This window comes from Hyla sarda, chromosome 11 (genome assembly GCF_029499605.1).
Source record: "Hyla sarda isolate aHylSar1 chromosome 11, aHylSar1.hap1, whole genome shotgun sequence".
NCBI lineage: Eukaryota > Metazoa > Chordata > Amphibia > Anura > Hylidae > Hyla > Hyla sarda.
The window spans coordinates 31018116-31046052 of NC_079199.1; the positions used below are offsets into that span (position 1 = coordinate 31018116).

The following is a 27937-nucleotide window of genomic DNA, read 5'->3' on the forward strand; positions in this document are numbered from 1 at the left end:
GTGCAAACTTAGGCAAACAGGCTTAAAATGCGCCAGATGTATCACAGTGTAGTAGGTCGTATCTGAAGGATGTCTAGTTTAAGTGTAGACCAACTGTTAGTTGGCTTAAAGGGGTACTCCGCTGCCCAGCGTTTGGAACAAACTGTTCTGAACGCTGGAGCCGGGAGCTCGTGACGTCATAGCCCCGCCCCCTCATGATGTCATGCCCCGCCATCTCAATGCAAGTCTATGGGAGGGGGCGTGACAGCCGTCACGCCCCCTCCCATAGACGTGCATTGAGGGGGCGTGCCGTCACGAGGGGGCGGGGCTATGAAGTCACAAGCTCCCGGCGCTGGCTCCAGCGTTCGGAACAAGTTTGTTCCAAACGCTGAGCAGTGGAATACCCCTTTAAACGTGCAGCAGAATTAGGCAATCTATAGCTGTGCTCCGGTTCCCCCGAGGCCACGTCCCTTTTTGGACCTGGCGGAAAAGTGTTAAACTATCAAAAAATGTATAGAAAAAGTTATGGAAGTCATATCAAAAAGGTTTTTGAACAACTTCTGGCATATCTGAAACAGTCAATTTGGGCCAGTGGATATAGCATTTGGATAAACGCAATCGCGATTCGTGTGTGTTTTTTGGAATGTGAATATGGTCGCTAGGGTGTATGGAGTCCCTGGTAAGAACACACGGGAGCTGCCCAGGGCATTACTGGTCCAGTGGTCTAATTCATTTTGGACTGTGAAATTTGGCGATTAGCAATAGGGCAGATATTAAAGGGGTATTTAAAAATCTTAATCCTTCCAGTACTCAACAGCTGCTGTATACTACAAAGAAAGTTGTGTAATTCCTTCCAGTCTGACCACAGTGGCACCTCTGTCCATGTCAGGAACTGTCAAGAGTAAAAGCAAATTCCCATAGTTAAAGGGGTACTCCGCCCTTAGACATCTTACCTCCTATTTAAAGGATAGGGGATAAGATGTCTGATCGTGGGGAGTCTGATCGGTGGGACCCACCATGATCTCTGATGTCACGCCATGTGTATGGGAGAGGGTGTGACGGCAAAGGTCAAACAACCACAGCAGTCACTCCTCCTCCCGTAGACATGAATGGAGGGGGCGTGACGTCACAACCATGGTCAGTAGAAACTGGCATTATGAACATAAGTTCTAAAAGCTGGGGTGCCGGGCCAGAGATCACGGTGGGACCCACAGATCAGACGGAACATTGCAGGAGGTCCCATCGATCTAACATCTTATCTCCTATCCTTTGGATAGGGGATAAAATGTTTGGGGGGCGGATTACCTCTTTAACCTCTCCTGCTGTGGACAGTTCCTGGCATAAACAGAGGTGTCTGCAGAGAGCACTGTGGTCAGACTTGAAAGAACTACACAACTTCCTCTGGAGCATAAAGCAGCTGATAAGTACTGTAAGTAGTGCTGGGCGATTTGACCAAAAAGGAGTATCACGGTATTTTTCTAAAGTATCACGGTATCACGGTATTTCACGGTATATTTTTTTTTACATTGAGACTTGCATTGAGGTGGCGTAGCGGAACTAAATGGGCTTTTGGAACTAAATGATCTGAACACTGGGGCAGTGGAGTACCCTTTTAAATAGATGTAAGAAACAACTCTACAGCCTCCAGCTGTTACAAAACTATAACTCCCAGCATGTTGGACTATATAGTAGTGTATAGTATAGGTCAGTGTTTCCCAACTAGGGGTGCCTCCAGCTGTTGCAAAACTACTACTCCCAGCATGCCCGGACAGCCGTTGGCTGTCCGGGCATGCTGGGAGTTGTAGTTTTGCAACAGCTGGAGGGCCTACTGTAGGTATAGTATATTATACAGACCCCTGTCCATCCCAGAACCCTGACTCACCTTCCCAGTTGCTGCAGGGACCGTCCGGGGAGGGTGGTCCGGGCCATCCATCCTTCCTGTAGTGTCCGGGTGGAGGGTGAACCGGTCCGGGCTGTCCTTCTTCTCCGGGGGTCCTCTTCTCCACTCCGGGCAGGCTCCGAACTAGTAACGCTGCATAGACGCCGCTGCGCAGTGACGTCCGTGTGCGCAGCGACGCACCTGACGTCACGGCGTAGCGGCGTCTATGCAGCGTACTAGGCCGGAGCCTGCCTGGAGTGGAGAAGGGGTCCCCCGGAGAAGAAGGACAGCCCGGACCGGTTCACCCTCCACCCGGAATGTCGCTGGACACTACAGGAAGGATGGATGGCCCGGACCACCCCCATTACGGGTAAGTTTAATTTTTTTTATTGACTCGGAGGGTGGGGGAGGGGCCCGACCGGTACAGCGGTATGGGCAAAAATCCATACCGTGGGAGAAAAAAAAACTGTATCCGGTTCATACCGGTATACTGCCCAGCACTAACTGAAAGGATTACAATTTTTATACAGAAGTAATTTACAAATCTGTATAATTTTCTAGAACTAGTTAATTTGACATTCTTTCCCTCCGGAGTACCCCTGAGGCTTTCCAGTTGGTAAAATATGGTTTCATGTGTATGAAATGTAATCTAATCCACCCACTAATACACTTTATAGGAGAAATCTGTTTGCATCTTCCAGAGACCCGCTCTCCTGGTCCAGGCACAAACACTTTCTTGTTTTAATGTGAGGACAAGTGGCCGTTCCATTTGTTGGATCCAATGCTGGATTCAGGCCTGTATATAGATCGGTCTGTAAACAGCACAAAGGCTTCGGAGGTCACTTTACTGCATTTTCACACCCTTTTATATTTCTGGACGATAAATATATTTCGTAGGTCAAGGATAGGAGCATTCTCTATGTCTAGAGGTAAGAGATGTTTACACCAACACAGAAGGGGATTCTTTACTGTAAGAACAGAGAGACTTAGGGTGCATTCACACCAAGTTTTTGCAATACAGTTCCCGTAAAAGCCGTATGTGAAAACCGTAGTCCAAAAGATGCATCAGGTTGTGCCCGTTTTGCATCCTGTACAGTTTTGTAAGTTTTTTTCCCGTACCCAAAACCGTAGCCTACCACCGTTTTAGGTCCAGGTGAAAAACCGTATTTAACTGTATACGTTGTTTTTTTTTTTTTTAACATGGGAGTCAATGGAAACCGTACAGAACCGTATGTGCGTACGGTTCCATCCGATTTTCACCATCCGGTTTTTTACTTTGCACAGTATTTTTCTTGGAATTTCAATTAAACAAGTGAAACTTTATTTATAATGGAGTGAAACGTTAAAAACTTATAGGTTTTTTTCTTAAAAAACGGATGCAACTGGACATAATTTTTTAAACCATATACGGGTTAAAATTTGTACACACATTTTGATACAGTTTAGTCAAGTTTTGGGGAATCAGTTTTTCATCAAAAACCTGATACAGGAACTGTTTTGCAAAAACGTGGTGTGAATGCAGCCTTAGGAATTGTCTACAGGAGGAAGTCGTCCTGGTGATCTCACTAAAAAGACTTTAAAAAAGAGGCCTGGAATTTGGACAACTCCTACCATATATATACTGCAATTTACTTTGTTATATTACATTTGTTACATCTTATTGTTATATACACAGACTGTTAAGAGAATCTTACGAATTCTGGAGAAAGACTCATAAATGACTGACTCTTTTTACCTCAAAATATGAGATTGGACAAACAACCGTATTTTCAGTCTACTTATATCTCTGTATACCAGTTTTTTCTTTTCATTTTCTGAAAAATGAAACTTAAAATGTTTATAAGACTTACCCCTTGTTCATCAAGTTTCATGAGTTGCTCTGTAACTTTGGGAGTGTTGAAGGCTAGTCGTAGACCTTGTACATTCACCTCGGGAATAACATGTTCAAGCACCTCCTTAAGCGGCAGTCCTCGTGCTGTGCCGTGTTTAGCAGTTGACGGAATCGCATCTTCAAGCACTGATCCGCGTAACGTCATGAGCTAAGGATAAAAGATGAAGTCATATAACTCCTCATTATCGGGCCGCAGGAGCACTTATTACAAGGACATGTAGAAATAATTCATCCCTTCCTTTAACACTTCACCGAGGACCTATTTACAAATCCAAAATAGACAAATCCCCCAGAATAAAAATCTATGAAACCATTTCTTTTAACACGCATTTTGCACAGAACACTACGAAATAGAATTGTTTATTAATATTAAAATATAGTTCGTGGGTCAGTCTGGATCTGATGGTACTATTTGTGAATCAGGCTCCCCCCCCCCCCCCCCCCCATTCTTCTGTTCCCAGACAGTGCAGATAAATGTAAAAGCAAATCACACATCCAATTAAGTTGTAAACATAACCTTATAATACTGTTTAATTAATTAAGAATGCACCAGATAAATCCATATGGCTCTGGCGGTTTATTACATTTAGTGGTTTGGCAGTTTGATCATTTTCTTAAATAAGTACCATGGATAGGGGATAAGTGTCAGATCGCGGGGGTCCGGACGCTTAAAGGGGTACTCCGCCCCTAGACATCTTATCCCCTATCCAAAGGATAGGGGATAAGATGTCTGATCACAGGGGGTCCCGGCGCTGGTTACCCCCACATTCTCAGTAGCGGCACCCCACCGTCATCACAGCACAGAGGAAAATCTCTGTGCGTAATGAGGGGGCGATAATGAGGTGACCTCACAGCTCCGGCCCCTCGTGCAGTCACGTCACGCTCCCTCCTATAGACTTACATTAAGGGGGCTGGGCGGGGCGTGACATCAGGAGGGACCGAAGCCGTGCTGTGATGACAGTGGGGTGCAGTTACTGAGAACGCGGGGGTACCCAGTGGCGGGACCCCCTCAATCTGACATCTTATCCCCTATACTTTGGATAGGGGATAAAATGTCTAGGGGTAGAGTACCCCTTTAAAGAAGATATTCTCTCCCCCAACCCTAACTCCCCAACCCAGGACCGCCCAGTAGGAAGCGGCAGCTGACACGCCCCCTTCATGTATCTCTATGGGAGAGCCGGACATACCCGAAAGCTGTATCTCTCGCTCTCCCATAGAGATAAATTCAGGCCACTAGGGCCTAAAAACAAAAGCGAAGACTTTTTATTCTGTAGAGAAAACTTTTCAGCAGCGTCCTTCTTAGAGCATGTTCACACGTAGGAAAACGTGTAGAATCTTTATTTTCCAGGCAGACATTCCGCACATTTGTATAATCCCATGGGTGCTAGGACTGGTCGGAAACGCATCGCCATCAATGAAGACAGCTTGAGTCCGGGAGGTCTAACCGATATCCGTGACTGCATACGGAATTGCGGAGCGGAATTTTTTGGGGTTCCCCTTCTGCCGTGTGAATGTGCCCTAACACACATCTTTCTGTTTGCTTTTCGACCATGCTGAAATCATGACTAGTTGCTGCTTGTAAACTCTTATCTTCTACATCTCTGACTATAGATTTACTATATGGCTGTTCTTGTTTTAAACAATCATTACTATGGGAGGGCAAACAAGAAAAAGTCAGGCATGCTCCAAAGGGTCGCTGCATCGCACAAAGACAATGACATTAGCTGCGGCTTTCAATAAAAGTCAGCCGCAGTGATTTACGACCTACACGTTCTATAATTGGCACCGCTGCTATATTTGGCTGGTGAACAAAAAAAAAAAAAAAAAAAAAAAAACGTATGTCAATGTGCGTATCCTATAGCTTGTCAAATCCTGAACCCAAACCACAATGCTACCTTGTCCTTGTACTTAAGGGGTCAGCGCGGCCGTCAGACAGTCTGCCCTGGTTCTATAAGTCCCGAAGCCTTTCCGGAATGCGAGGAGTAGATGAGAAACAGATACTGGAAAATGGGATAAATGTGGCGCAACTCCCAGTCACCTTTTATTCAATGTGGCTTTCCAGCAAGTGCATGAAATTCCACGGTGTCATTTTAGAAATGATTATTCTTAAAAATAAACTGGTGAAAGTAACAGGAATTGGACAGACAATAAAGCAGTGTTTGTGTGCCTCCAGCTTTTGCAAAACTACAACTCCCAGCATGCCCGGACAGCCTTCGGCTGTCCGGGCATGCTGGGAGTTGCAGTTTTGCAACAGCTGGAGGCACACTGGTTGGGAAACCCTATAATAGAGTGTTCTGTACAAATAATTGTTTATTTACTAAACATTATGATTATATATTGAATAAATAACATTTCCGAGGTTGCAATGCTGAGACAGCGAGCGCTGATCTTGACAGCCCCCCCCCCACCATCCAGATCTATGTGTCTTCACCTTTAGGGGAGTAGCGAACGCCGCTGCGTGTTTTATCTGCTTATTAGGCCTCTTGCCAATATTTTGTGGATTCGGTTGCAGTGAAAGGCCCGGAGCAGATGTCTAAGGTGATTTGTATGTAAACCACATTGCCAAGGCAGCTTAAATAAACAGCTTTCATTCCATTTAGGAGGACTGAGCATTGAAATAAACTACAATTTACAGTTATGGCGGCTGAAAACACAACATTTTAGCCAGTCTAATCAGTATCTGTGCGTCACAGGAATAGTACACAAGCAGCTCTCTCCCCATTGACAAAGAGGCTTAAATGGAAAGTGTAACCTAGCTTTTTATTTATTTTTATTTAAAAAAAAATTAATTCTTCTTGATGAAAGAGGTATTCCGGTGGAAAAGGTATTTTTTAAATCAACTGGTGCCAGAAAGTTAAACAGATTTGCAAATTATTTCTATAAAAAATCTTAATCCTTCCAGTACTTATTAGCTGCTGATTACTACAGAGGAAATGCTTTTCTTGTTGGAACACAGTGCTCTCTGCTGACATCACGAGCACAGTGCTCTCTGCTGACATCTCTGTCCATTTTAGGAACTGTCCAGAGCAGCATATGTTTGCTATGGGGATTTTTTCCTACTCTGGACAGTTCTTAAAATGGACAGAGATGTCAGCAGAGAGCTCTGTGTTCGTGATGTCAGCAGAGAGCTCTGTGTTCCAAAAAGAAAATAATTTATTCTGTAGTATTCAGCAGCTAATAAGTACTGGAAGGATTAAGATTTTTTAATAGAAGTAATTTACAAATCTAGAAATAAGAATTGTCCAGCGCTGGGTTTGCAGGTAAAAGCTTTCTTTTTTTTTTTTTTTTTTTTGAAAATCCGACAGAAACACCTAACAGAGGACAATGTCTGATGCGTTTCGCACCTGGGTGCTTAATCGTAGACTCCGTCTCAGTCTACGATTAAGCACCCAGGTGCGAAACGCGTCAGACATTGTCCTCTGTTAGGTGTTTCTGTCGGATTTTCTAAATAAAAGCAAGCTTTTACCTGCAAACCCAGCGCTGGACAATTCTTCTTTCTACTATTGTACGGGCGGGACCGGCGTGTCCTTGCGCAGGTGCTCTGGATTTGTTTGAAGGGGTGAGCGGCATTACTTGTTGCTAATTTACAAATCTGTTTAACTTTCTATTTTCCACCGGAGTACCCCTTTAAAGCCAAATACGGACATGTGTATTATTTTTTTTTTCCTAATCTCTTTTCATTTTACGATTGTAGATCTTTGTTATTTTATTGTTTGTACATTGTAAGGGGCAGACACATGGCCGGAGCTTCAGCTTTCTTCTGTGAACAGCATTTCAAGCAGCTACGTGAACATAGGACACAATAGACTGGAGCTGACTCATTGACTTTTATTAAAGAGGTTATCCAGGATTAGAAAGACAGAGCTAATTTGTTCCAAAAACGGCACCACACCTGTCCTCAGGTTGTGTGTGGTATTGCAGCTCATTTTCACTGAAGTAAATGGAGCAAAGTATAGCGCTCTGTACCCCATCTGACAGTCTAGCTACCACATCAGATGGGCAGGGATCTCATTATATAGCGCTTGGCTGTGTGCTATAGGATGGGGGCATGAAGGATCTCGTGAGATGCAAGATCCTGTTCACTGAGTGCTGGCCAGAGCTGTATTCAGGCCTGGGGATTGTATATGCATGCCCCCTACCCTACAGCACACATCTAAACCCTGTATAATTAAGCCAATGCCCATTGACTGAGTAGTGTGACCAGTGTTCCCTGCCCATCTAACTGAGTTGGAAAAATCCAAGCAAAAGACTGACTGGGCATGCTGGGAGTTGTAAGTGTGCAACAGCTGGAGGCACACTGGTTGGGAAATACTGAGCTAGACAGTTACATGGGGTACAGAACACATCTCTGGGGGGGGTGGGGGATGGGGGTCACCAAACCATAAACAGGTATGTGATCAGCCACAACTGCCTATTTATTTTACAAGTTTTCTAGACATGCTCTGTGACCGATGGAGGAATGGGGAGGAACAATGCTGTGACCATCACCTATTATGAATTGTCTAATCACATTTTATCTATACACTGGTGTCACCTTTCATTGTAATCCCATCTGCGATGATAAGGAGGAGACTGCTGAAAAGTTCTCTCTACAGAATGGAAAGTGTCAGCTTATTAATAAATAGGCACGGTCAGATCCAAAGACTTTTTATATGTTGTTACTGATGAAAATTAAAGACCTTTTATAATATGGTTGGTCGAAAAATTTTGAATATTTAAGAAAACAGCTCCTGAAAATCCCACCACTAGGGGTCCCTATACCTACTGGGACACGAACCAGTCCTGCAGCAACATCAGGCTTGATGACTCATGGACATGGCTGCATGAGCAGACGAACCAATCACCTGCCACCACCACAAGGAGGGGCACGCCCCCTGTCACCACACACCAATCACCTCCCACCACCACAAGGAAGGACACGCCCCCTCCCCTGAGAGGATTTCTAGCACTGTGAGCTAATGGAAGGAAGTATTTTTATAATAAATATATGTGATAGAGGCATGATAAATAGACGTACATGGTCAGGATTGGGTATTGAGTAAAATTAATAAAAAATAAAAAAAATTTGGGGGGGGGGGGGACATCCGATCAAATTAAAAACTGCAAGATGTTAGTATTGTTTTAAAATATAGATAGAAAAATTGAAATGAAAATCATAAATAAATGTATGTAAAAATATATAGAAACTGCACCTGACACATCTAAAATCTTTTTACATGTCCTAGAGAAAAGTCAAAAGTTTTGATTAGAGATGAGCAAACTTACAGTAAATTCGATTAGTCACAAACTTCTCGGCTCGGCAGTTGATGACTTATCCTGCATAAATTAGTTCAGCTTTCAGGTGCTCCCGTGGGCTGGAAAAGTCTTAGGAGACTCTTTCCTAGGTCTGTATCCACCTTTTCCAGCCCACCGGAGCATCTGAAAGCTGAACAAATTTATAAAGGATAAGTTATCAACTGCCGAGCCGAGAAGTTTGTGACGAATCGAATTTACTGTAAGTTCGCTCATCTCTAGTTTTGACAGGTCAGGGTCCCAGTGTTCAGTCCACAACCGATCACTAGAATGGGCAGGGAGAGAAGAACACGCTGACCGAGACAATCCCCTAGCTCCTCTCCCGGCTAGTTTCAGGTATCGGTCGGGATCTGAACACAGACCATTTCATGTCACTTCTTGTAGAAGAGAAGAGGAGAACAATAAAACTCATTCACATCTTAGGGTCAAATATTTTGTTTTCACAGTCCAAAAGTGTCACTCCTTCAAGTTGTATATCTTCCCAGCGGATGTCTGCAGGTTTTCTGTGCCTTCAGGGTCAGTTTTTAATTCACTATTTCCACCCAAATTACAGACCCCAACAAGAATGTGCCCTGTAGCCGCTGTAATGCACATCCTCTATTGTCCCAAGTCAGGAGTAAATATTAATAACAGAGAAGGGAAAGACTTAGGACTGTTCAATCCAATTTACACAAAAGCAATAATAATGGCCTGTACAAATGGGCATTATTGCACTAGAACAGCGGTCTCCAAACTGCGGCCCTCCAGATGTTGCAAAACTACAACTCCCAGCATGCCCGGACAGCCATCGGCTGTCCGGGCATGCTGGGAGTTGTAGTTTTGAAACATCTGGAGGGCCGCAGTTTGGAGACTACTGCATTAGAATTATAAGTGAACACATTTAGGGGTTTACTTTTAATTTCATGCAGCTGACAGCATGGCACAGACTACGTATAAGAACTATAATAATAATAATTTGTAGGAGAGTAGAAAAAATGGCACGCTATCCTTTAAAGGTGGTTCCAGGTGCTGTGTCCTTTCACTTCCGCGCAGTTTGAGGAAATCCATCAGTAGTATAACCCGCACTAAACCTGTTACACAGGCTTATAATGCGGGTGATGCTGATTAAAACGGTACTCACATTGTGTAGATGTGCCCGGCCGTTCTGCCTCAAATAGCTTTTTTCTATATATGCTAATGAGGGCCTTGGGGCATGGGCGGAGCTCCGATCTGAGCTTCGGGCACCCTGATGTCATCTTCGCCGGGCGGCTAATGCGCACGGCTCATCAATATTCATAACCCCCCTCCCTGCTCCTTCGGCTGTGTTATAGTACTGCGCATGCGCCGCTTACTGTGTCCTCCCGGTTCGGGTTCCCCTCGGCTTCACAGCTGCAGACGTCGTTGCATAGTAAGCGGCGCACGCGCAGTACTATAACATGGCCGAAGGAGCAGGGAGGGGGTTTATGAATATTGATGAGCCGGGCGCAGTGGCTGCCTGGCAAAGATGACATCAGGGTGCCTGAAGCTCGGATCGGAGCTCCGCCCATGCCCCAAGGCCCTCATTAGCATATACAGTGAACCCCCCCCCCCGACCTACGATGGCCCCGACATACGATCATTTCAACGTATGATGGACTCTCAGAGGCCATCGCATGTTGAAGGCAGCATCAACATACGATGCTTTTGTATGTCGGGGCCAGACTGCTTCAGCTGCCACCAGATAGCCATTTACGGTGCCCCGTGTGGTCCACTAACTATCACTTACCTGTCCTCGGGGCTCCGGAGCGTCCTCTTCGAGATCCCCTGCATTGTCGGCGTTCTCCATCGTTGTCATCACGTCGCTGCGCACGCCGTCCCGTCATCCAAAAGGAACGGCGTGCATAGCGACGGAGAGCGGCGACAGAAAGTGTCGATGCCGGGGAATCAGAGGCCTTGCCAGAGCGTCGGGGACACCCCGGGGACGCGGCGACAGCGATGGAAGGCGACATCCAGGGCAGCGGTGACGATCCGGAGCGGCGGGGACAACTACATACGATGGTTTCAACAAACGATGGTCCAGTTGAAACGGATTACCATTGTATGTTGAGGGACCACTGTATAGAAAAACGCAATTTGTGGCAGAACGGCCGGGCAAATCTACACAATGTGAGTACCGGTCTAATCAGTATCACCCACAGTACAAGTCTGTGTAACAGGTTTAGTGCGGGTGATACTACTGACAGATTTCCTTTCAAGTAAGCTATAGACTGCAATGCAAGTCAATGGGACTCCAGCAGTTGCTTATGCCATTTGCTTTTGCTGAGCAAATGTGAAAGGACACAGTACTTGGAGCGGCGTGTAGTTTTCTTATCATAGTGTACACTCCCTTAATTTCAAGAAACAGCACCACTCTTGTCCATGGGCTGTTTTCAGTACTGCAGCTCGACACAATTCAAGCGAAATGCAGTATCCAAAAAAACTTAACGATTAAAGAAGCGCTCTCTCACGAGGTTGACTCCTCTTTTTCTTGCAGTAAAAACAAATAAATAAAATAAAAAAATAAAAAAGACCAAAATTACAGGAAATTAGCACTTTGAAAGCAGTAGTATGGTGTTCAATTCATTTCCACCTATAAGTTTTTTTTTGTTTTTTTTTAAGGGCTTTTTAAGGGCTTTTCTAGAATCAGAAAAACATAGAGAAACAGCGTCACACCTTTCCATGGGTTGAGTGCGATATTGCAGATCAGTTCCATTGAAGTAAACAGGCCTAAGCTGCAATACCACAACCAACCTGCGGACATGTGCGGCACTAAATTTGGGAGGACACTATCATGTTTTTCTAATCCTGGACAAGTCTTTAACGTACAATTGATGTACTCACATATGTTTGACTTTAACTTTCCCCTTTGTATACGGCTGAAAAACATACAAAGATGTAAAGAACGTAGCAGCTTAAATATGTTACCTCACTGGTTCGAAAGATCATCCGATAGTTATACTGGGGTCCGCTTTCCTTTGCATCTTCCAGTTTTTCTCTCCGGATACTCACAGCCACTGGGCCAAGATTCTCATCAGACCCAAAGTAATTCCAGTGCTCTGAAAAATCCAGAACAGCGTTATACAATGCACTGACCTATGCGCACACATTGGATCAAAAGAGATAGTACCTGTCCTATACCCATGTTTATAGAGAAAAACTTATTTTACAATAGATATATATATATACACACACACATCATTTCACACAATTAATTCCTATTAGTACCGTAACAGCGCACTGCAGCACGCTCTTTTTCTACTACTGTGGCTTGAAACTAAAATATAATAACACAATGCCCAGGGAATTTCAACCATTTTGGCACACGACCTAATATGTAATTATCCCTATGTAATGAATGAAAACATTACAAAATAAAGCACAAAGATTATAGAGGGACTAAGTAATATACCTGCCATTAGACAAAGCATTAGCACAGCACACGGGCACTGTGTGCACACTTTTTGTTTTTTTACATAACACCAACGTTCATCTCGGGTAAACCTCCCAAAATGTTTGCATATATATATTTTTTGCATGTGTGTGCATTTTTGGATTTGCTGATACACACACACATATATATATATATATATATATATATATATACACACATATACAGGATTGACAGTGGGGCCTTTTATGCCACCTCCTCGGCCGTGCCAGGTTTTCAGACTAGCCCAGATCAGCACAGGTGCTGAATTCAGCACTGGGTGTTAAAACTAGCTAAAAGCTACTCTGCTAGTAAGATAAATAGAAGTTGTACTCCTTATGGCTGCAGCCTCCAAAAGCGGTGGTTTGCAAGGGGAGCGGCAGGGATGCGTGCGAGTACATTGCGCATGCGCAGCGACTCGCACATTGCTTCAATGTGTCTGCTTGTAGCGGCGTATTAACAATGCGGACAGGCACATGTAAAGCCACCATGCAGTGGTCCTTCAGCAGCGGATCTGCAGCATAAAATACGCTGTCGGTCCGCTCGTGTGAGTGTGACGTACCCTTAAAGTTTGTTTTGTCAAGTGGCCCCAAGTAGGCCACCTAAAGTATTTAGTTAGTGCCTGACAAGCAGGTTTAGATTTTTTTTTTTGTGCCAATGTGAATCCGGCTGTATTTTGATTTAGGACAATAAACTGCCCGGGAAGCCCTGCATTTGAACCGTGTCACTGTTTCGAAATGTAGTTTGCCCATCTTTAGGGTGCGTTCACACCTGGCATATACGCAGCGTATTTCACATTTTCGGCAGCAGCGGGAAATACGCTGTGTATTCCTCGCTCCCTATACACACAGAGCTTTCCGGCGGCAGCCCTATGTGTGCAGTGAATTTTGGAGGCAGAGCCGCGCGTCACAGTCACGCCAGCACACGGCCCCGCCTCCGAAACTCACTACACGCATAAGGCTGCTGCCGGAAAGCCCTGTATGTATAGTGAGCGAGGAATATGCAGCGTATTTCCCGCTGCTGCCGCAAATTTTGCGCAGCGTGAAATACGCTGCGTATATGCCAGGTGGGAACGCACCCTTACTGAGCTTAAAATACCAATGGGAATGAGATAAGGGCTTGTATTTTTCCAGCTACAGGACGTGCCAGACATATGATAACTATATTTTCATCTAGTGCATAAACACTGAACAACGTGTGAAAGTGTTAGGAAGGTTGGTAATCTAATCCATTAATAGTCAATTTAACAGCACAGGTTTTTGCATGCACAGGACAGCTGCCCTTTTTCTGCATAGACGCATTTACAACAAAAGGGCAGAACTCCAGCAAGTCGCCTCCGGCTAAAAGATCAAATGAAATGTCATCACACCGACTGTTTTATTAATACTTTATAGGTCACCTCATTAGCTGAAAGTCTGATCTTAGTGATTGGTGCCTTCAGCATAGCCCGGTGTTTCCCAACCGGTGTGCCTCCAGCTGTTGCATAACTACAACTCCCAGAATAAGAACAGTTTTCTAGAGGAGTGGACTCAAAACTGCAGCCCTCCAGATGTTGCATAACTACAACTCCCAGCATGCGCACACTGGTTGGGAAACACTGGCATAGCCTTTCACTTCCAACATTTCTGTAGGTTTTTCTAGGATCAGGACAATGGCTACATGAACCTAAATCACGTGAGGAAAAATAGTACAGAATAATGCAACTAAAGGGGTCCTCCACCTACATGCTATCCAGTATACATTAGGAAAAAGCCCCACTCTATTAACATATCATCCTATTTTTTTCATGAGTGATACACATTGGCCCTCATTTACTATTGCAAACCCGACATGTTTTGTCAGGTTGTGCGCCAGATTGTGTCGCATTGTGCCAGAAATTCTGTCTGCTCCAGATTTTGCGACAGAATTGAAACAAAACAGACTAACTCTCCATTTTGCTAACAAAACCCGAAAAGGGGCGTGGCCACGTGGAAAATGGGGCGTGGTCTCAAAAAAGGGCGTGTTCCAGACATTTTCACACAAAAAAATAACATATTTACTAAGGTTTCCATGTAAAATGTGGTGGATTTCAGCTACAAATCAGAGCATGTGTAAAAAAAGCAAAGTGTAGGGAAAGTGGAAAATGTAGGGAATCCTTAGAAAAATACAGTGGAAAATAAATTGTAGGGAATTAAAACCCACAAAGAAACCTACACAACACTCTTCGTAAATGATTGCCAATGAACGCTAAGGAAATAACAAATCCTTTGATTCATGTACGATTGATTTCTTCATTCTGCATTGGTCCTTACTTGCATTGTTTTTTGCCCCAATGGAGCATTGCCTGAAGGTAAGTGTTTATATACCAATGCCTCTCTTCAATGTAAACCAGCGCCCCCGAGGTGACCCAAAATCAAGGTAAGGCTGGATTCACACCACGTTTTTGCAGTACAGTTCCAGTATCAGGTTTTTGATAAAAAACAGATTCCTCAAAACCGGACTAAACTGTATCAAAACAAGTGTAAACATTTTTAATCCGTAGATGGTTTGAAAAGTGATGTCCGGTTGTATCCGTTTTGTTTTTTTTAAGAAAAAAAAAACATAAGTTTTTAACTTTTGTCTCCATTTTGAATACAGTTTCAGTTTCACTTGTTTGATTGAAATTCCAAGAAAAAAAACTGTGCAAAGTTAAAAACCGTATGGTGAAAACCGGATGGAACCGTTCGCACATACGGTTCTGTACGGTTCCCATTGACTCCCATGTTAAAAAAAAAAAAAAAAAAACATATAAGTTTCAATACCGTTTTTCATCCGGACCAAAAACTGTGGTAGGCTACGGTTTTGGGTACGGGAAAAAACGGACAAAACCGTACAGAATGGAAAACAGACACAACCTGATGCATCTTTTGGGATACTGTTTTCAATGGAGAGTCAACGCATACGGTTTTCAATACGGTTCCGTATGGTTTTAAAATTGAAACAGTATACGGGAACTGTATTACAAAAACGTGGTGTGAACCCAGCCTAAGAAGGACTATAACAAACAAGCAAAAGAAGGAAAGACCGACGGAAAGGTGCCTAGTGTGATACCGTTGATGACAGGTGGGAGGGGTTAGTCGAAGAGTAGATGATGGATGCTCACCTTGAGCGAGCAAAAAACTCGCATGTAGACCCACAGTGGGGTTAGTGGTATGGATAATAGTCCACCGGATACAGCTGCTAAGCCCAGGGTACAGGACAGGACTAGCCAGTCCTGGATAGATATGCAATGGTAAGGAAGAAAAAAAACCTTTTCAAAGGGCGCTGCTGTTGTCCTGGTGAGATGAAGATGAAAAGTCCGAGGCAGAAATATTTTGCAAGATATAGCTACTTTATTGGTGTAGAATCATAGCAAGCAGGGATACAGGCTAGATAACGCGTTTCGGGGGACAGCGCCCCCTTCTTCACATCAGTAGCTATATCTTGCAAAATACTTCTGCCTCGGACTTTTCATCTTCATCTCACCAGGACAACAGCAGCGCCCTTTGAAAAGGGTTTTTTTCTTCCTTACCATTGCATATAACAAACAAGAGCAGATTCTACTGTATATAAAGAACCGTTTGGTGCCCTGTCCTGTATGCCAATCTGAGGAAGGAGGAAATACCCTCCGAAACGCGTCATTGGAAGTTTATTAATAAATTTAATACCTCCTGGCACTTTTCTCTTACACAATTGTGTTTGAATGGTTTGGATTTTGCAATCAGCGCCTATACAAGGTTCCGTTTTTTTCTGCTCCTTTCCATGACCCTTTATTGGTTATTTTATTTTATTCACAGAACGTTCACTACATTTTACTGTACCTGCTCCATTCTCATCCAGATAACCTGGTCCCTAATTTTTCGCACCAGATCAAAGTAAGGTATGGTCACACCATTTCCCCACTCTTTCAGTGGAATATGTCAGAAAGTAGCAGAGAATGGTATACTGACATATGCCCCAGTATACAGAAGCCAGATCCTTCAAATGTAGCCTAAGGCCTGATTTCTATACCACAGCAGTACGTGGGGACATATGTTTAAACGGTACCTATACATATGCTGTGGTATAGCCAAAGACTTCCAGTATGCAAACGTAGTCAAATGTATGTTACTTTTGGCTAAGTTTTGTCTCCCGGATTGTCTATGATTTTTTATTTTATAGAAACGTTCTACACACTCCACTGAACCACAGAAAAATCCTGTATGGTCACAATAAGTCTACTTGTGTAAATAAAATAAAAATATCCAAATTTCTTTTGCTCGTTTTACATAATAACAAGTGACATTTAAATAAAAATAAAAAATAATAATAAAAAAAATCATACGATAAAAACGGATGTAACTTTGACCCAAGTTGGTCTATTTTTTTTGGTACATATGGTTTGTGCTTTGTGGTATAGATGTAAAACTTACCCTAAAATATTTTCAGCCTAATAAAATATTTTTTTTAAATGTAACAACTTTAGACCAAAAACGTCATGGCGCTTATTTTTGCCACCATAAACATTAGGCTTGTAAAATTAACACGTGTTTGCACAAAGGGAAATACTTGGAGTTGTAGTTTTGTAACAGCTAGAGGCACATTGGTTGGGAGACAGTGTTCTACACCCTGGACCCACATACATGCTAATAATATATATATATATATATATATATATATATATATATATATATATATATATACACACACATATATTATATATATATATATATATATATATATATATATATATATATACATATACATATACATACACACACACACGCTATGACATATAAATATATATATACATGCGCTGTAGGCAAGATACATTTAACCTATTACTATCTAGCTATGCTGAGCTGATAAGGGGTAATACCAGTCATAGCTGCTTTTTCCCTAAACGCTTCCTCATCCACAGACTTCTATTTTTTTTTAGTTTTCTCCTTATAGGGTCTATATTGTTCTTTATTTCCAAGTGGGTGGACCTACAATGAAGGCCTCACGCTGGTATCAGTCAGAGAACAAGGAATAAAGCAGGTTATGAATAGTTCTTGCCTACAGGGTTCTTATACATAGAAATAAAGCATCACTCCTGAATGGCTCTGCATTCACTTAATGTACAGGAGATATATATATATATATATATATATATATATATACACACACACACACACACACTAGCTGAGTACCCGGCGTTGCCCGGTTTTTCCTTCCTAATCCTTGTTGGGGAGGAAAATAAACAAAGGAGGAAGCTTTTGACTTCATATCCCGTCCTCATATATTGTTGTCATATCCCAACCCCACATCCCGTCCTCCTATCCCGTCCTCCTATCCCGACCTCCTACCCAGACCTCCTACCCAGACCTCCTACCCAGACCTCCTACCCAGACCTCCTACCCAGACCTCCTACCCAGACCTCCTACCCAGACCTCATATCCCGTCCTCCTATCTCTCGACCTCCTATCCCGACCTCCTAACCCATCCTCATATCCCGTCCTCATATCTCGACCTCCTATCCCGACCCGTAATATGTGTACCAGGTATTGAAATTGCTCCAGCCCTATGGAAATTACATGGGAACATACATTTCCCATTGATTTGCATGGGACTTTAAACAAAAACCCCGACCCCCACAAATGGGGGTAGTTAAGGGTTAAATTTACTATCCTATATTTTAAGTGGACATATAAGTAACATGTGACAAAGTATTATGGAAATATCTCCAGCCGTTTGGAAGTTATGCAGTAACATACATTTCCCATAGACTTGTATGGGACTTTAAACATAAGCCCCGCCCCTGGCAAATGGGGGTGAGTAAGGGTTAAATTACCTACCCTATGTTTGTTGTTGACATATAAGTAACGTGTGCCAAGTTTCATGTTAATATCTTTAGCCGTTTGAAAGTTTTTGTGGAACATACATACATATACACACACACGTTGAGTTATATTATATATATATATATATATAATATATATATATATACACACACATACACATTAATCATCAGAGGTCTATCTGCAGCTGATGTTCCGAAGGATGGAGACGGGTCACTGCACTTTTATCACTTTCCTGAAATGTCAACTGGAAACTCAAAGATCGGTGTCACTTGTCTCACCTAAGTCTATGGCACATCCCGGAGTCACTGATGTGGACCAGTGCACTGATGCCCACTTTGTTTTTCATCTATTACTAAACCTCAAATTTTTAGTTGCTTGGTGAGTGAGAGATCCTTAATGTAACCCACCCTTGTTGCCCCATAGCAAGCAGTGTACCGGTGTGCCTCCAGCTGTTCCATGGGAACTAATGGGAAAGCAAATCACTGGGACCCCCAAACCTTCCCTCTAAATAAGCGCAGCAGTGTGCATGTGCAACCGCCGCTTCATTCATTATCTATGGGAAAGGTATGGAGCTCCCAGAGACAAGGAATGGAGGGGCAGTAGAGTATGCACATTACCGTTCCATCGAAACAGTCACAGCTCCCTTCTCCCCCTCCCTGCACAGATCACAAAGCATGCCTGAAACATTTGTAGACGCGTTGCCTTCAGACGCTTAGTGTCTATGTTCACATGATGGAATTTCCATTCGGAATTCCGTAGAAGAATTCCGCACGGACATTCTGCTGCAGCAGTTTTTTATGGAGCGGAAATTCTGATTTCGACATCTGGAGCAAGAATAGACATGTGTACTGTTTCTGAAGAGTTTGCACAGAAATGCATTACAGTCTATGAGACGGCGCAATTCTGAGCGGTCCTAGCACCGGCATGAGAACATGGCCTTAGGGTCCATGTGGCTGCTGGAAATCATCTCACTTAGGCTAAGTTCACTTTGCTGTTTGGTTAGGTCCCGTTAAAGGGGTATTCTGGCCTTAGACATCTTATCCCCCCTCGAATGAATGCATTATCATATCAGGGAACTAATCATATGTGACCCACGGGCGCAGTTCTGCTTTGTTTTCTGCTAACATTAATGGAATTGTAGACAAAGCTCCACATAGCGGAGCCCAACAGAAGTGTGAACTTAGCCTAAACTCTTGTTAACAAAGCAGAAGCAAGGTAGCTTCCCCACAATCATGTACAGAAAATAGAATAAAAAATATATTAAAAAAACTGTAATAAAACATGACCTGCTTGTATTGTTCCACATGAGTAATCTATTGGCTTCAGTACAATCGCCATCTGAAGCCGCACCAAGGTGTGATCCAATATTTACTAGCAATACATGCTAAAGGTCAGAGTCATTGCAGTCACTATTCATGTGCATTGTACACTAAACAACTCAGTGCAACTTATCACCAATTACTACTCCTCAGGTAAGTCAACCTAAAGAGGATAATACAGGAGTCAGTGATTGACCAGATTTATCAACTGGCTCCAGAAAATTAAACAGATTTGTAAATTACTTCTATTAAAAAAATCTTAATCCTTTCAATAATTATCAGCTACTGGAGTGCTGACACCTCCTCCATGTCAGGAACTGTCCAGAGCAGGAGCAAATCCCCATAGCAAACCTCTCCTTCTATGGACAGTTCCTGACACACAGAGAGGTGTCAGCAGAGAGCAATGTGGTCAGACTGGAAATAACTTCACAACTTCCTCTGGAGCATACAGCAGCTGATAAGTACTGGAAGGCTAAAGATTTTTAAATAGAAATAATTCATAGATCTGTATAACTCACTGGCACCAGTTGATCTGAAATATTTATTTTTTTCCACCCGAGTACCCCTTTAATGGGAATTTATCACCTGTCAATAGAGAATCTGATGGGTACACAATAAATACCATGTTAAGGTATGCTCACACATAATTTAAAAAAACACTTATATATATATATATATATATATATCATCTGGCTCCAGAAAGTTAAACAGATTTGTAAATTACTTCTATTAAAAAATCTTAATCCTTTCAATAATTATCAGCTGCTAAAGTTGAGTTGTTGTTTTCTGTCTGGCAACAGTGCCCTCTGCTGACATCTCTGCTTGTCTCGGGAACTGCACAGAGTAGAAGAGGTTTGCTATGGGGATTTGTTTCTAAACTGGGCGGTTCCCGAGACACGTGTCATCAGAGAGCACTTAGACAGAAAAGAACAACTCAACTTCAGCAGCTCATAAGTACTGAAAGGATTAAGATTTTTAAAATAGAAGTAATTTACAAATCTGTTTAACTTTCTGGAACCAGTTGATATATAAAAAAAAGTTTTTTCCTGGATAACCCCTTTAAAGAGGGTTTCTGTAGACGCCTTATCACAAGACCATGTGGCGTCCATGCAAGAGGTGCTTTGTCTAGTGTGTCCATCAGAAAGGCAAATTCAGAGGAGAAGGGAAATAGGAAAGAGAGCATGCCAAGCACTAAAGTCTATGTGATTTTATAAACAGAAAAGCTAGTATACCATAAATACAGCACGGCCTATGATTGACTGCAGCCACTTTAACAAAATAAGTAGAGATGAGCGAACTTACAGTAAATTCGATTCATCACGAACTTCTCAGCTCGGCGGTTGCTGACTTTTCCTGCATAAATTAGTTCAGCTTTCCGGTGCTCCCGTGGGCTGGAAAAGGTGGATACAGTCCTAAGAAAGAGTCTCCTAGGACTGTATCCACCTTTTCCAGCCCACCGGAGCACCTGAAAGCTGAACTAATTTATGCAGGAAAAGGCATCAACTGCCGAGCCGAGAAATTCTTGACGAATTGAATTTACTGTAAGTTCGCTCATCTCTAAAAACAAGCATCACAGGACTTGAAAAGTTCTGGTCTGGGCCTAGAATGAGGTCGTGACATGCTACATCTGATGAAATGCATACAATGGGCTTAAAGGGGTACTCCGGTGGAAACCTTCTTATTTTTATATCAACTGATGCCAGAAAGTTAAACAGATTTGTAAATGACTTCTATTAAAAAAAAAATCTTTATACTTCCAGTACTTATTAGGGCTGTATACTACAGAGGAAATTCTTTTCTTATTGAAATTCTTTTGTCTGTCTGACCAAAGCGCTCTCTGCTGACACCTCTGTCCGTGTCAGGAACTGTCCAGAGCAGGAGCAAATCCCCATAGCAAACCTATGCTGCTCTGGACAGTTCCTGACACGGATAGAGGTGTCAGCAGAGAGCACTGTGGTCGTGACAGAAAAGAAAGCCAAAAAGAAAAGAATTTCCTCTGTAGTATACAGCCGCTAATAAGTACTGGGAGGATTAAGATTTTTTTTAATAGAAGTCATTTACAAAGCCGTTTAACTTTCTGGCATCAAGTTTCCCACCGGAGTACCCCTTAAGCCCATGGTCACATTACCGCTCGAATATGGGACGGAAACAGTCTTTTCTTATCACTTAGGATAGCACTTTACCTGATCCAGTAACTGATAATGCAGAGTTTCCCAACCAGTGTGCCTCCACCTGTTGCAAAACTACAACTCCCAGCATGCCCGGACAGCCTTCGGCTGTCCGGGCATGCTGGGAGTTGTAGTTTTGCAACAGCTGGAGGCACACTGGTTGGGAAGCACTGTACTAATGTATAGACAGCTAATACTGTAAATGGAGCCACCAGTCAATAGAATACCAATTCACAGGTATATAAGAATGAATGGGGCTGAAACTACTACAACCCTATACATTTTATAATACTATAAAAGAGTCGGCCGTGCAGTATAAAGAGACTCCTTAATATCAGCAGGCGTACAGAGACGGCATAGAGAAGACAGAAAAAGGACAAAGTGTTAGAAGACATAACATTTTTACTGATCTCTTCTGGCCGAAACAGAAAGGGCTTTCATTTTCGCATGAATGCAGTGAACCCTCAGTCCCCTCCGATTACAGCGTAGTTAAAGGGGTTTTTCCATATATATTTTTTTTTTATATCAATTGGCTCCAGAAAGTTAAACAGATTTGTAAATTACTTCTATTAAAAAAATCTTAATCCTTCCAATAATTATCAGCTGCTGAAGTTGAGTTGTTGTTTTCTGTCTGGCCACAGTGCTCTCTGCTGACATCTCTGCTTGTCTCGGGAACTGCACAGGGCAGAAGAGGTTTGCTATGGGGATTTGCTTCTACTCTGGGCGGTTCCCGAGACACGTGTCATCAGAGAGCACTTAGACAGAAAAGAACAACTCAACTTCTGCAGCTCATAAGTACTGAAAGGATGCAGATTTCTTAATAGAAGTAATTTACAAATCTGTTTAACTTTCCGGAGCCAGTTGATACATAAAAAGTTTTTTTCCTGGATAAACCCTTTAATGTAATAATTTCACAATAGTACATTGTAATGTTATGTTCTCTAAAATGCCAAATGTTATGGTTGGCGTCAACCCGTCTTTAGCGATTACAGATAGTGATGCTACTTGATAGAAATCCCTTATTACGATGTTAGGGATTTGCACGTCACCTTAGAGTCGCTTGATCAATCTCTATTCCTGAACACATTAATTTGTGGTTCTTGTAGGAAAGCACCATGGCTGTTCTTCAGACCTCAGAAACCACAATATTACCAACATAAAATGCAGGGACTTCCTATCGGAGAGCCCTGACAAGTACGTACTTTACCACTGGAGGTTCTCTAACTACAAAACACAGAAAAGCTGAACTAAAATACCTAAAATAGTTCATATGTAGCTGTAAACTGAGTCTCGATGGTGAAAATGTCATTTGGGCTCTTATCTATTGCATAATGAAGAAATCACTAAAATTAGTGTATCAATACAACAAGCAGCATAGACTCTGCATGATTAGGCTGGGACTTGTAGTTCTCAAATGTTTACAGTACATATGCTAAAGATAGGTTTTCTTTGTTGCCCCAATGACGAATACCCTTCATGAACTAATCACCTGTTATTGCCCAAAAAAAAAAAATGGGCCAAGATGGCCACCTAGAGGCCAAGGATGGTCTGGGTCTGCCAAAGCAAGAGATGACGTCCATTTGCCCTAAGGTCTTCTATGGGTATGTTCACACTGCGGAATTACCACGGAATTCCGCACAGTGAACGTTAGCATCAGTGTGAATGGGTATTCCGCGAGACCCGTTCACACTGCGGAATTTCAGTGGCGGACAGTGCCGCCGCTGAAATTGTTCCACGCAAAGAAAGAACATGTTCATTCTTTGCGCGGAAGTCCGCGAGTACTGCATAGCCGTCAATGGTGAAGGCGCAGTGTCCCGCGGTCCTACCGCCCCCTCCCATAGACTTGCATTTAATGGGGTGGGCCGTGACGTCACGAGGGGGTGGGGCCGTGATGTCACGAGGGCCGTGACGTCACGATGCTCCGGCCCCCGTATTGCCCGTCATTACGCACAGAGAGAGAGTTTGCTCTGTGCAGTAATGATAGCGCGGTGCTGCAGCCGAGCTCCCGGGGGTCCCCAGCAATCTGACATCTTATCCCCTATCCTTTGGATGGTGGATAAGATGCTAGGGGCGGAGTACCCCAAACAATGTATTTTAAATCAACTGGTGCCAGAAAGTTATACAGATTTGTAAATGACTTCTATTAAAAAAATCTTAATCCTTACAGTATGTATCAGCTGCTGTATACTACAGAGGAAGTTATTTTCTTTTTGAATTTCCTTTCTGTCTGACCACAGTGCTCTGACACCTCAGTCCATGTCAGGAACTGTCCAGAGAAGGAACAAATCCCCATAGCAAACCTCTCCTGCTCTGGACAGTTCCTGACATGGACAGAGGTATCAGCAGAGATTCATAAAGAAAAGAACTTTCTCTGTGGTACGCAGCAGCTGATAAGTACTGGAAGGATTAAGATTTATTAATAGAAGTACTTTACAAATCTGGATAACTTTCTGGCACCAGTTGATTTAAAATAAATTGTTTTCCACCATAGTACCCCTTTAACAACGTATCCTTTATCCACAGGATAGGTAATAAGTGTCTGATTGTTGGGACCCCCATTACCTCCTGTCCGGCACCCCGGCTCTCCCCATGAATGAGCAGCCACCGCTCCACTGTGACAACCGTCGCATGAAGAGGTGGCCAATACACCCCTCCGTGCATCTCTATGGGGGAGCCGGAGATATAGTGCTTGTGTATCTCTGGTTCTCCCATAGAGATGCATTGAGGGGACATGTTGACCACCGCTTCATGTGGGACATCCAGGGTCCCGGGCAAGAGATCAGACACTTATCCCCTATCCTGATAAGTTGTAAAGTACCAGAGTTCCCCTTTAAACAGGCTTAGCTTATACAAGGAGTTTAACTATGCTGATGAGTTGCAACACTATAGAACCAGGCTCTAACTTCCACTGTCGTCTCTACTGGGTCCTAATGGCGGCTCCTGGTTCTCATATACCCCCCTAGGCTTAGGTAGAGCAGAATAGTGGGACCAATCTGCAGTCAACCAAGAAATTCATACAGGCTTGTATAAACATGTCAGAAGCAAAAACAAATGACAACTGACCAATAGATCTCAGCAGACAAAGTGTATGTTCACACTGTAGAATTCCCCTGCACTATTCAAAAATTGGTGTATAATGGGTCGTTTGTTGACCTATTCCCACTGTGGAATATCAGTGGCTGAAAATTCGGCAGAATTATGTGCAGATTGCATTGCCGTCAATGAAGATGGTGCGGGCCAGTGCGGTCCTGATAGTGACGGTCATTCAGACGGACTCTCCGACCCGGAATATCCCTGGGTAGACATTCCAGAAAGTAAACATACCCAAAGGAAGTAGTAGTCTTGCAGAATGGGTCAGATAAAGAGCAATAAACACAGATCAGGACAACACAGCCTGAAGGAAATATCAGACCAGCACAACTAGTATAAAACCAGCAAAACTTCTAATATCAGATGTTAACACACATTATATTTTATTTATATATATATATATATATATATATATATATATATATATATATATAGACAGTAGGGATGTCCATGATACAATTTTTTTTTAAGACAGAGTACGAGTACTGATACTTTTTCTTAAAGGGGTACTCCGGTGAAAAACTTTTTTTTTTTTTTTTTTAATCAACTATCAACTGGTGCCAGAAAGTTAAACATATTTGTACATTACTTCTATTAAAAATCTTAATCCTTCCTGTACTTATTAGCTGCTGAATACTACAGTGGAAATTCTTTACCGTTTGAAACACAGAGCTGTCTGCTGACATCATGAGCACAGTGCTCTCTGCTGACATCTCTGTCCATTTTTAGGAACTGTCCAGGGTAAAAGGAAATCCCTATAGCAAACATATGCTGTTCCGGACAGTTCATAAAATGGACAGAGATGTCAGCAGAGAGCACTGTGCTCGTGATGTCAGCAGATAGTTCTGTGTTTCGAAAAGAATTTCCGCTGTAGTATTCAGCAGCTAATAAGTACAGGAAGGATTAAGATTTTTTTAATAGAAGTAATTTACAAATCTGTTTAACTTTCTGGCACCAGTTGATTTAAAAAAAATAAATAAATAAATACCGATACCAATTACCAATACTTTTTTCAATGTCGTGTGACAGGGTTTTTTTCCCCCCTTAAGGGTACGTTCAAACGGGCAGATCCACAGTGTATTTTATGCTGCGGATCCACCGCTAAAGGTGGTGCCTTTAGATGTGCCGGCTCAGAGAGGCACACTGCGATGTGCGAGTTGGAGCGCGCAATCGCAGTGTACGAGCACATCGCGGCCGCTCTCTGCCTAGCTCATGTAGCAGTGGGAGCGGCCGTGATGCATGCGGCGACTCGCACATCGCTTCAGTGTGTCCGCTTGTAGCGGTATCGCCGGAGTATTGCCGCTCCAAGCGGTCCTTCAGCGGCAGATCCACAGCGTAAAATACGCTGTGGATCAGTCAATGAGAACTTACCCTTAATGGGAAAAAGGGGTGTTTTTTGTCTTTATAAGAGAAAGGGCTTTTTTATATTTTAAGAAAAATTATTTTATTTAAACTTTTTCGAAAAGCAAGGGGATTCAAAAATTTTTTATTGGGAAGGGGTTAATTCACATTATAATAATTTTTTTACTAATTTTATTTTTTTCACATAGGGGACTATTACATGCAATCTGTAGATTGCATACACTGATTAATACTATGCCATAGCATAGCATTGATCAGTGTTAACGGTGCTCCTTTACTAATGCCTGCCATGGCTGGCAGCAGTAAAGGAGCGATGATCGGACACACGGAGCAGGGTAAGGGACCTCCGACCATCCTCACAGTTGATCGTGACACCGTGATTACATCCCTGAGCTAACCGGCACTACATCTCAGGCCTTTTAGATGCCACGATCAACTTTGATCGCGGCGTCTAAAGGGTTAAATCGGGTCCAGGCTATGATGTGCACTCAGCTGCTGAGTGCACTGCATAGCTCAGGAGTGGAGGGTGCAGGCAGCTTACCGCACCTCCGTGATACCTGGTGGTGGGACTCCTGCCGGCAGGTATCGGATTAGGCATCAGGACACTTGCACGAGTACAAATGTCCAGTATAGGTCCCGATCAGTCCCGTATCACAAAACAAGGACACAACATATGGCATAAGCTCTAACCAAAGTAATATAATCAGCATCTAAGGCTAGTAGCTTGTCCATTAAATTAACTACGGCATCACCTAAAACCCGACAACAAAAACCTGGTATGGATTGGTAAAAACCAAGACCGCTGCCAGAAACTATTTTAATATTTAATGATAGAGGAAGATGACAAGGCAGGATCTGTCCTACAATATATAACAAAGAGCTGCCGTATGTTAAAATGTTGTAAATTTTAAGAACTGATGCCCCATGAAAGTAGATAAACTATAGGCAAACAATGTGGACCTTGAATAATTATGATAAAACACTAAGATATATTAGAAATTGACAATTCTTCCAAAGCCTCAATAACCTGTAACTAGTGTGATGTTGGTGTTACAAAATTTCACTAGCGCCTATCAAAGGTGACGTCGGAGGATTAAGTAAAAATCGCATCCCGGGATTGGGAACACACAGAGCACTCTGACTTGTCTCTGCTCAATGTATCTTCTTGAGAGGTTCATGTTCATTTGAAGAAGAACAATGATGACATGTTTTCAGAACACTTCAGACTGATATGTAACTCAGAAAACCAATGCTATTTTTTTTTTTAAACCTACCGTAATGTGTTTGTCCTGCAACACATATCTAGCTATGAGCACAACTCTAACATACACAGGGATTTTACTGAAAGTGTGGACTAAGAAAATTCCTTTTTTTTTAAAGCAAACCTCATCTCATAGACCTTCTAACAACCCATCTCATAGGCCTTCTGACAACCCATCTCATAGACCTTCTAACAACCCATCTCATAGGCCTTCTGACAACCCATCTCATAGACCTTCTAACAACCCATCTCATAGACCTTCTAACAACCCATCTCATAGACCTTCTAACAACCCATCTCATAGGCCTTCTGACAACCCCATCTCATAGGCCTTCTGACAACCCCATCTCATAGGCCTTCTGACAACACCATCTCATAGGCCTTCTGACAACACCATCTCATAGGCCTTCTGACAACACCATCTCATAGGCCTTCTGACAACCCATCTCATAG

General features: G+C 42.8%; 1 protein-coding gene across 7 annotated transcripts in view; it reads right to left on the minus strand.

The window, feature by feature from the left end:
• The window catches only part of SIPA1L1 (signal induced proliferation associated 1 like 1), a 278502-nt gene that overhangs the window by 91150 nt on the left and 159415 nt on the right, over positions 1–27937 (minus strand). For all 7 annotated transcript variants that reach the window (XM_056545756.1, XM_056545760.1, XM_056545757.1 and 4 more), the window contains 2 exons: positions 11964–12094; positions 3709–3897 (listed from right to left, as the gene is read on the minus strand). In XM_056545756.1, coding sequence (XP_056401731.1) covers positions 3709–3897; positions 11964–12094 — 320 coding nt within the window. The remainder of the gene's footprint in view (positions 1–3708; positions 3898–11963; positions 12095–27937) is intronic.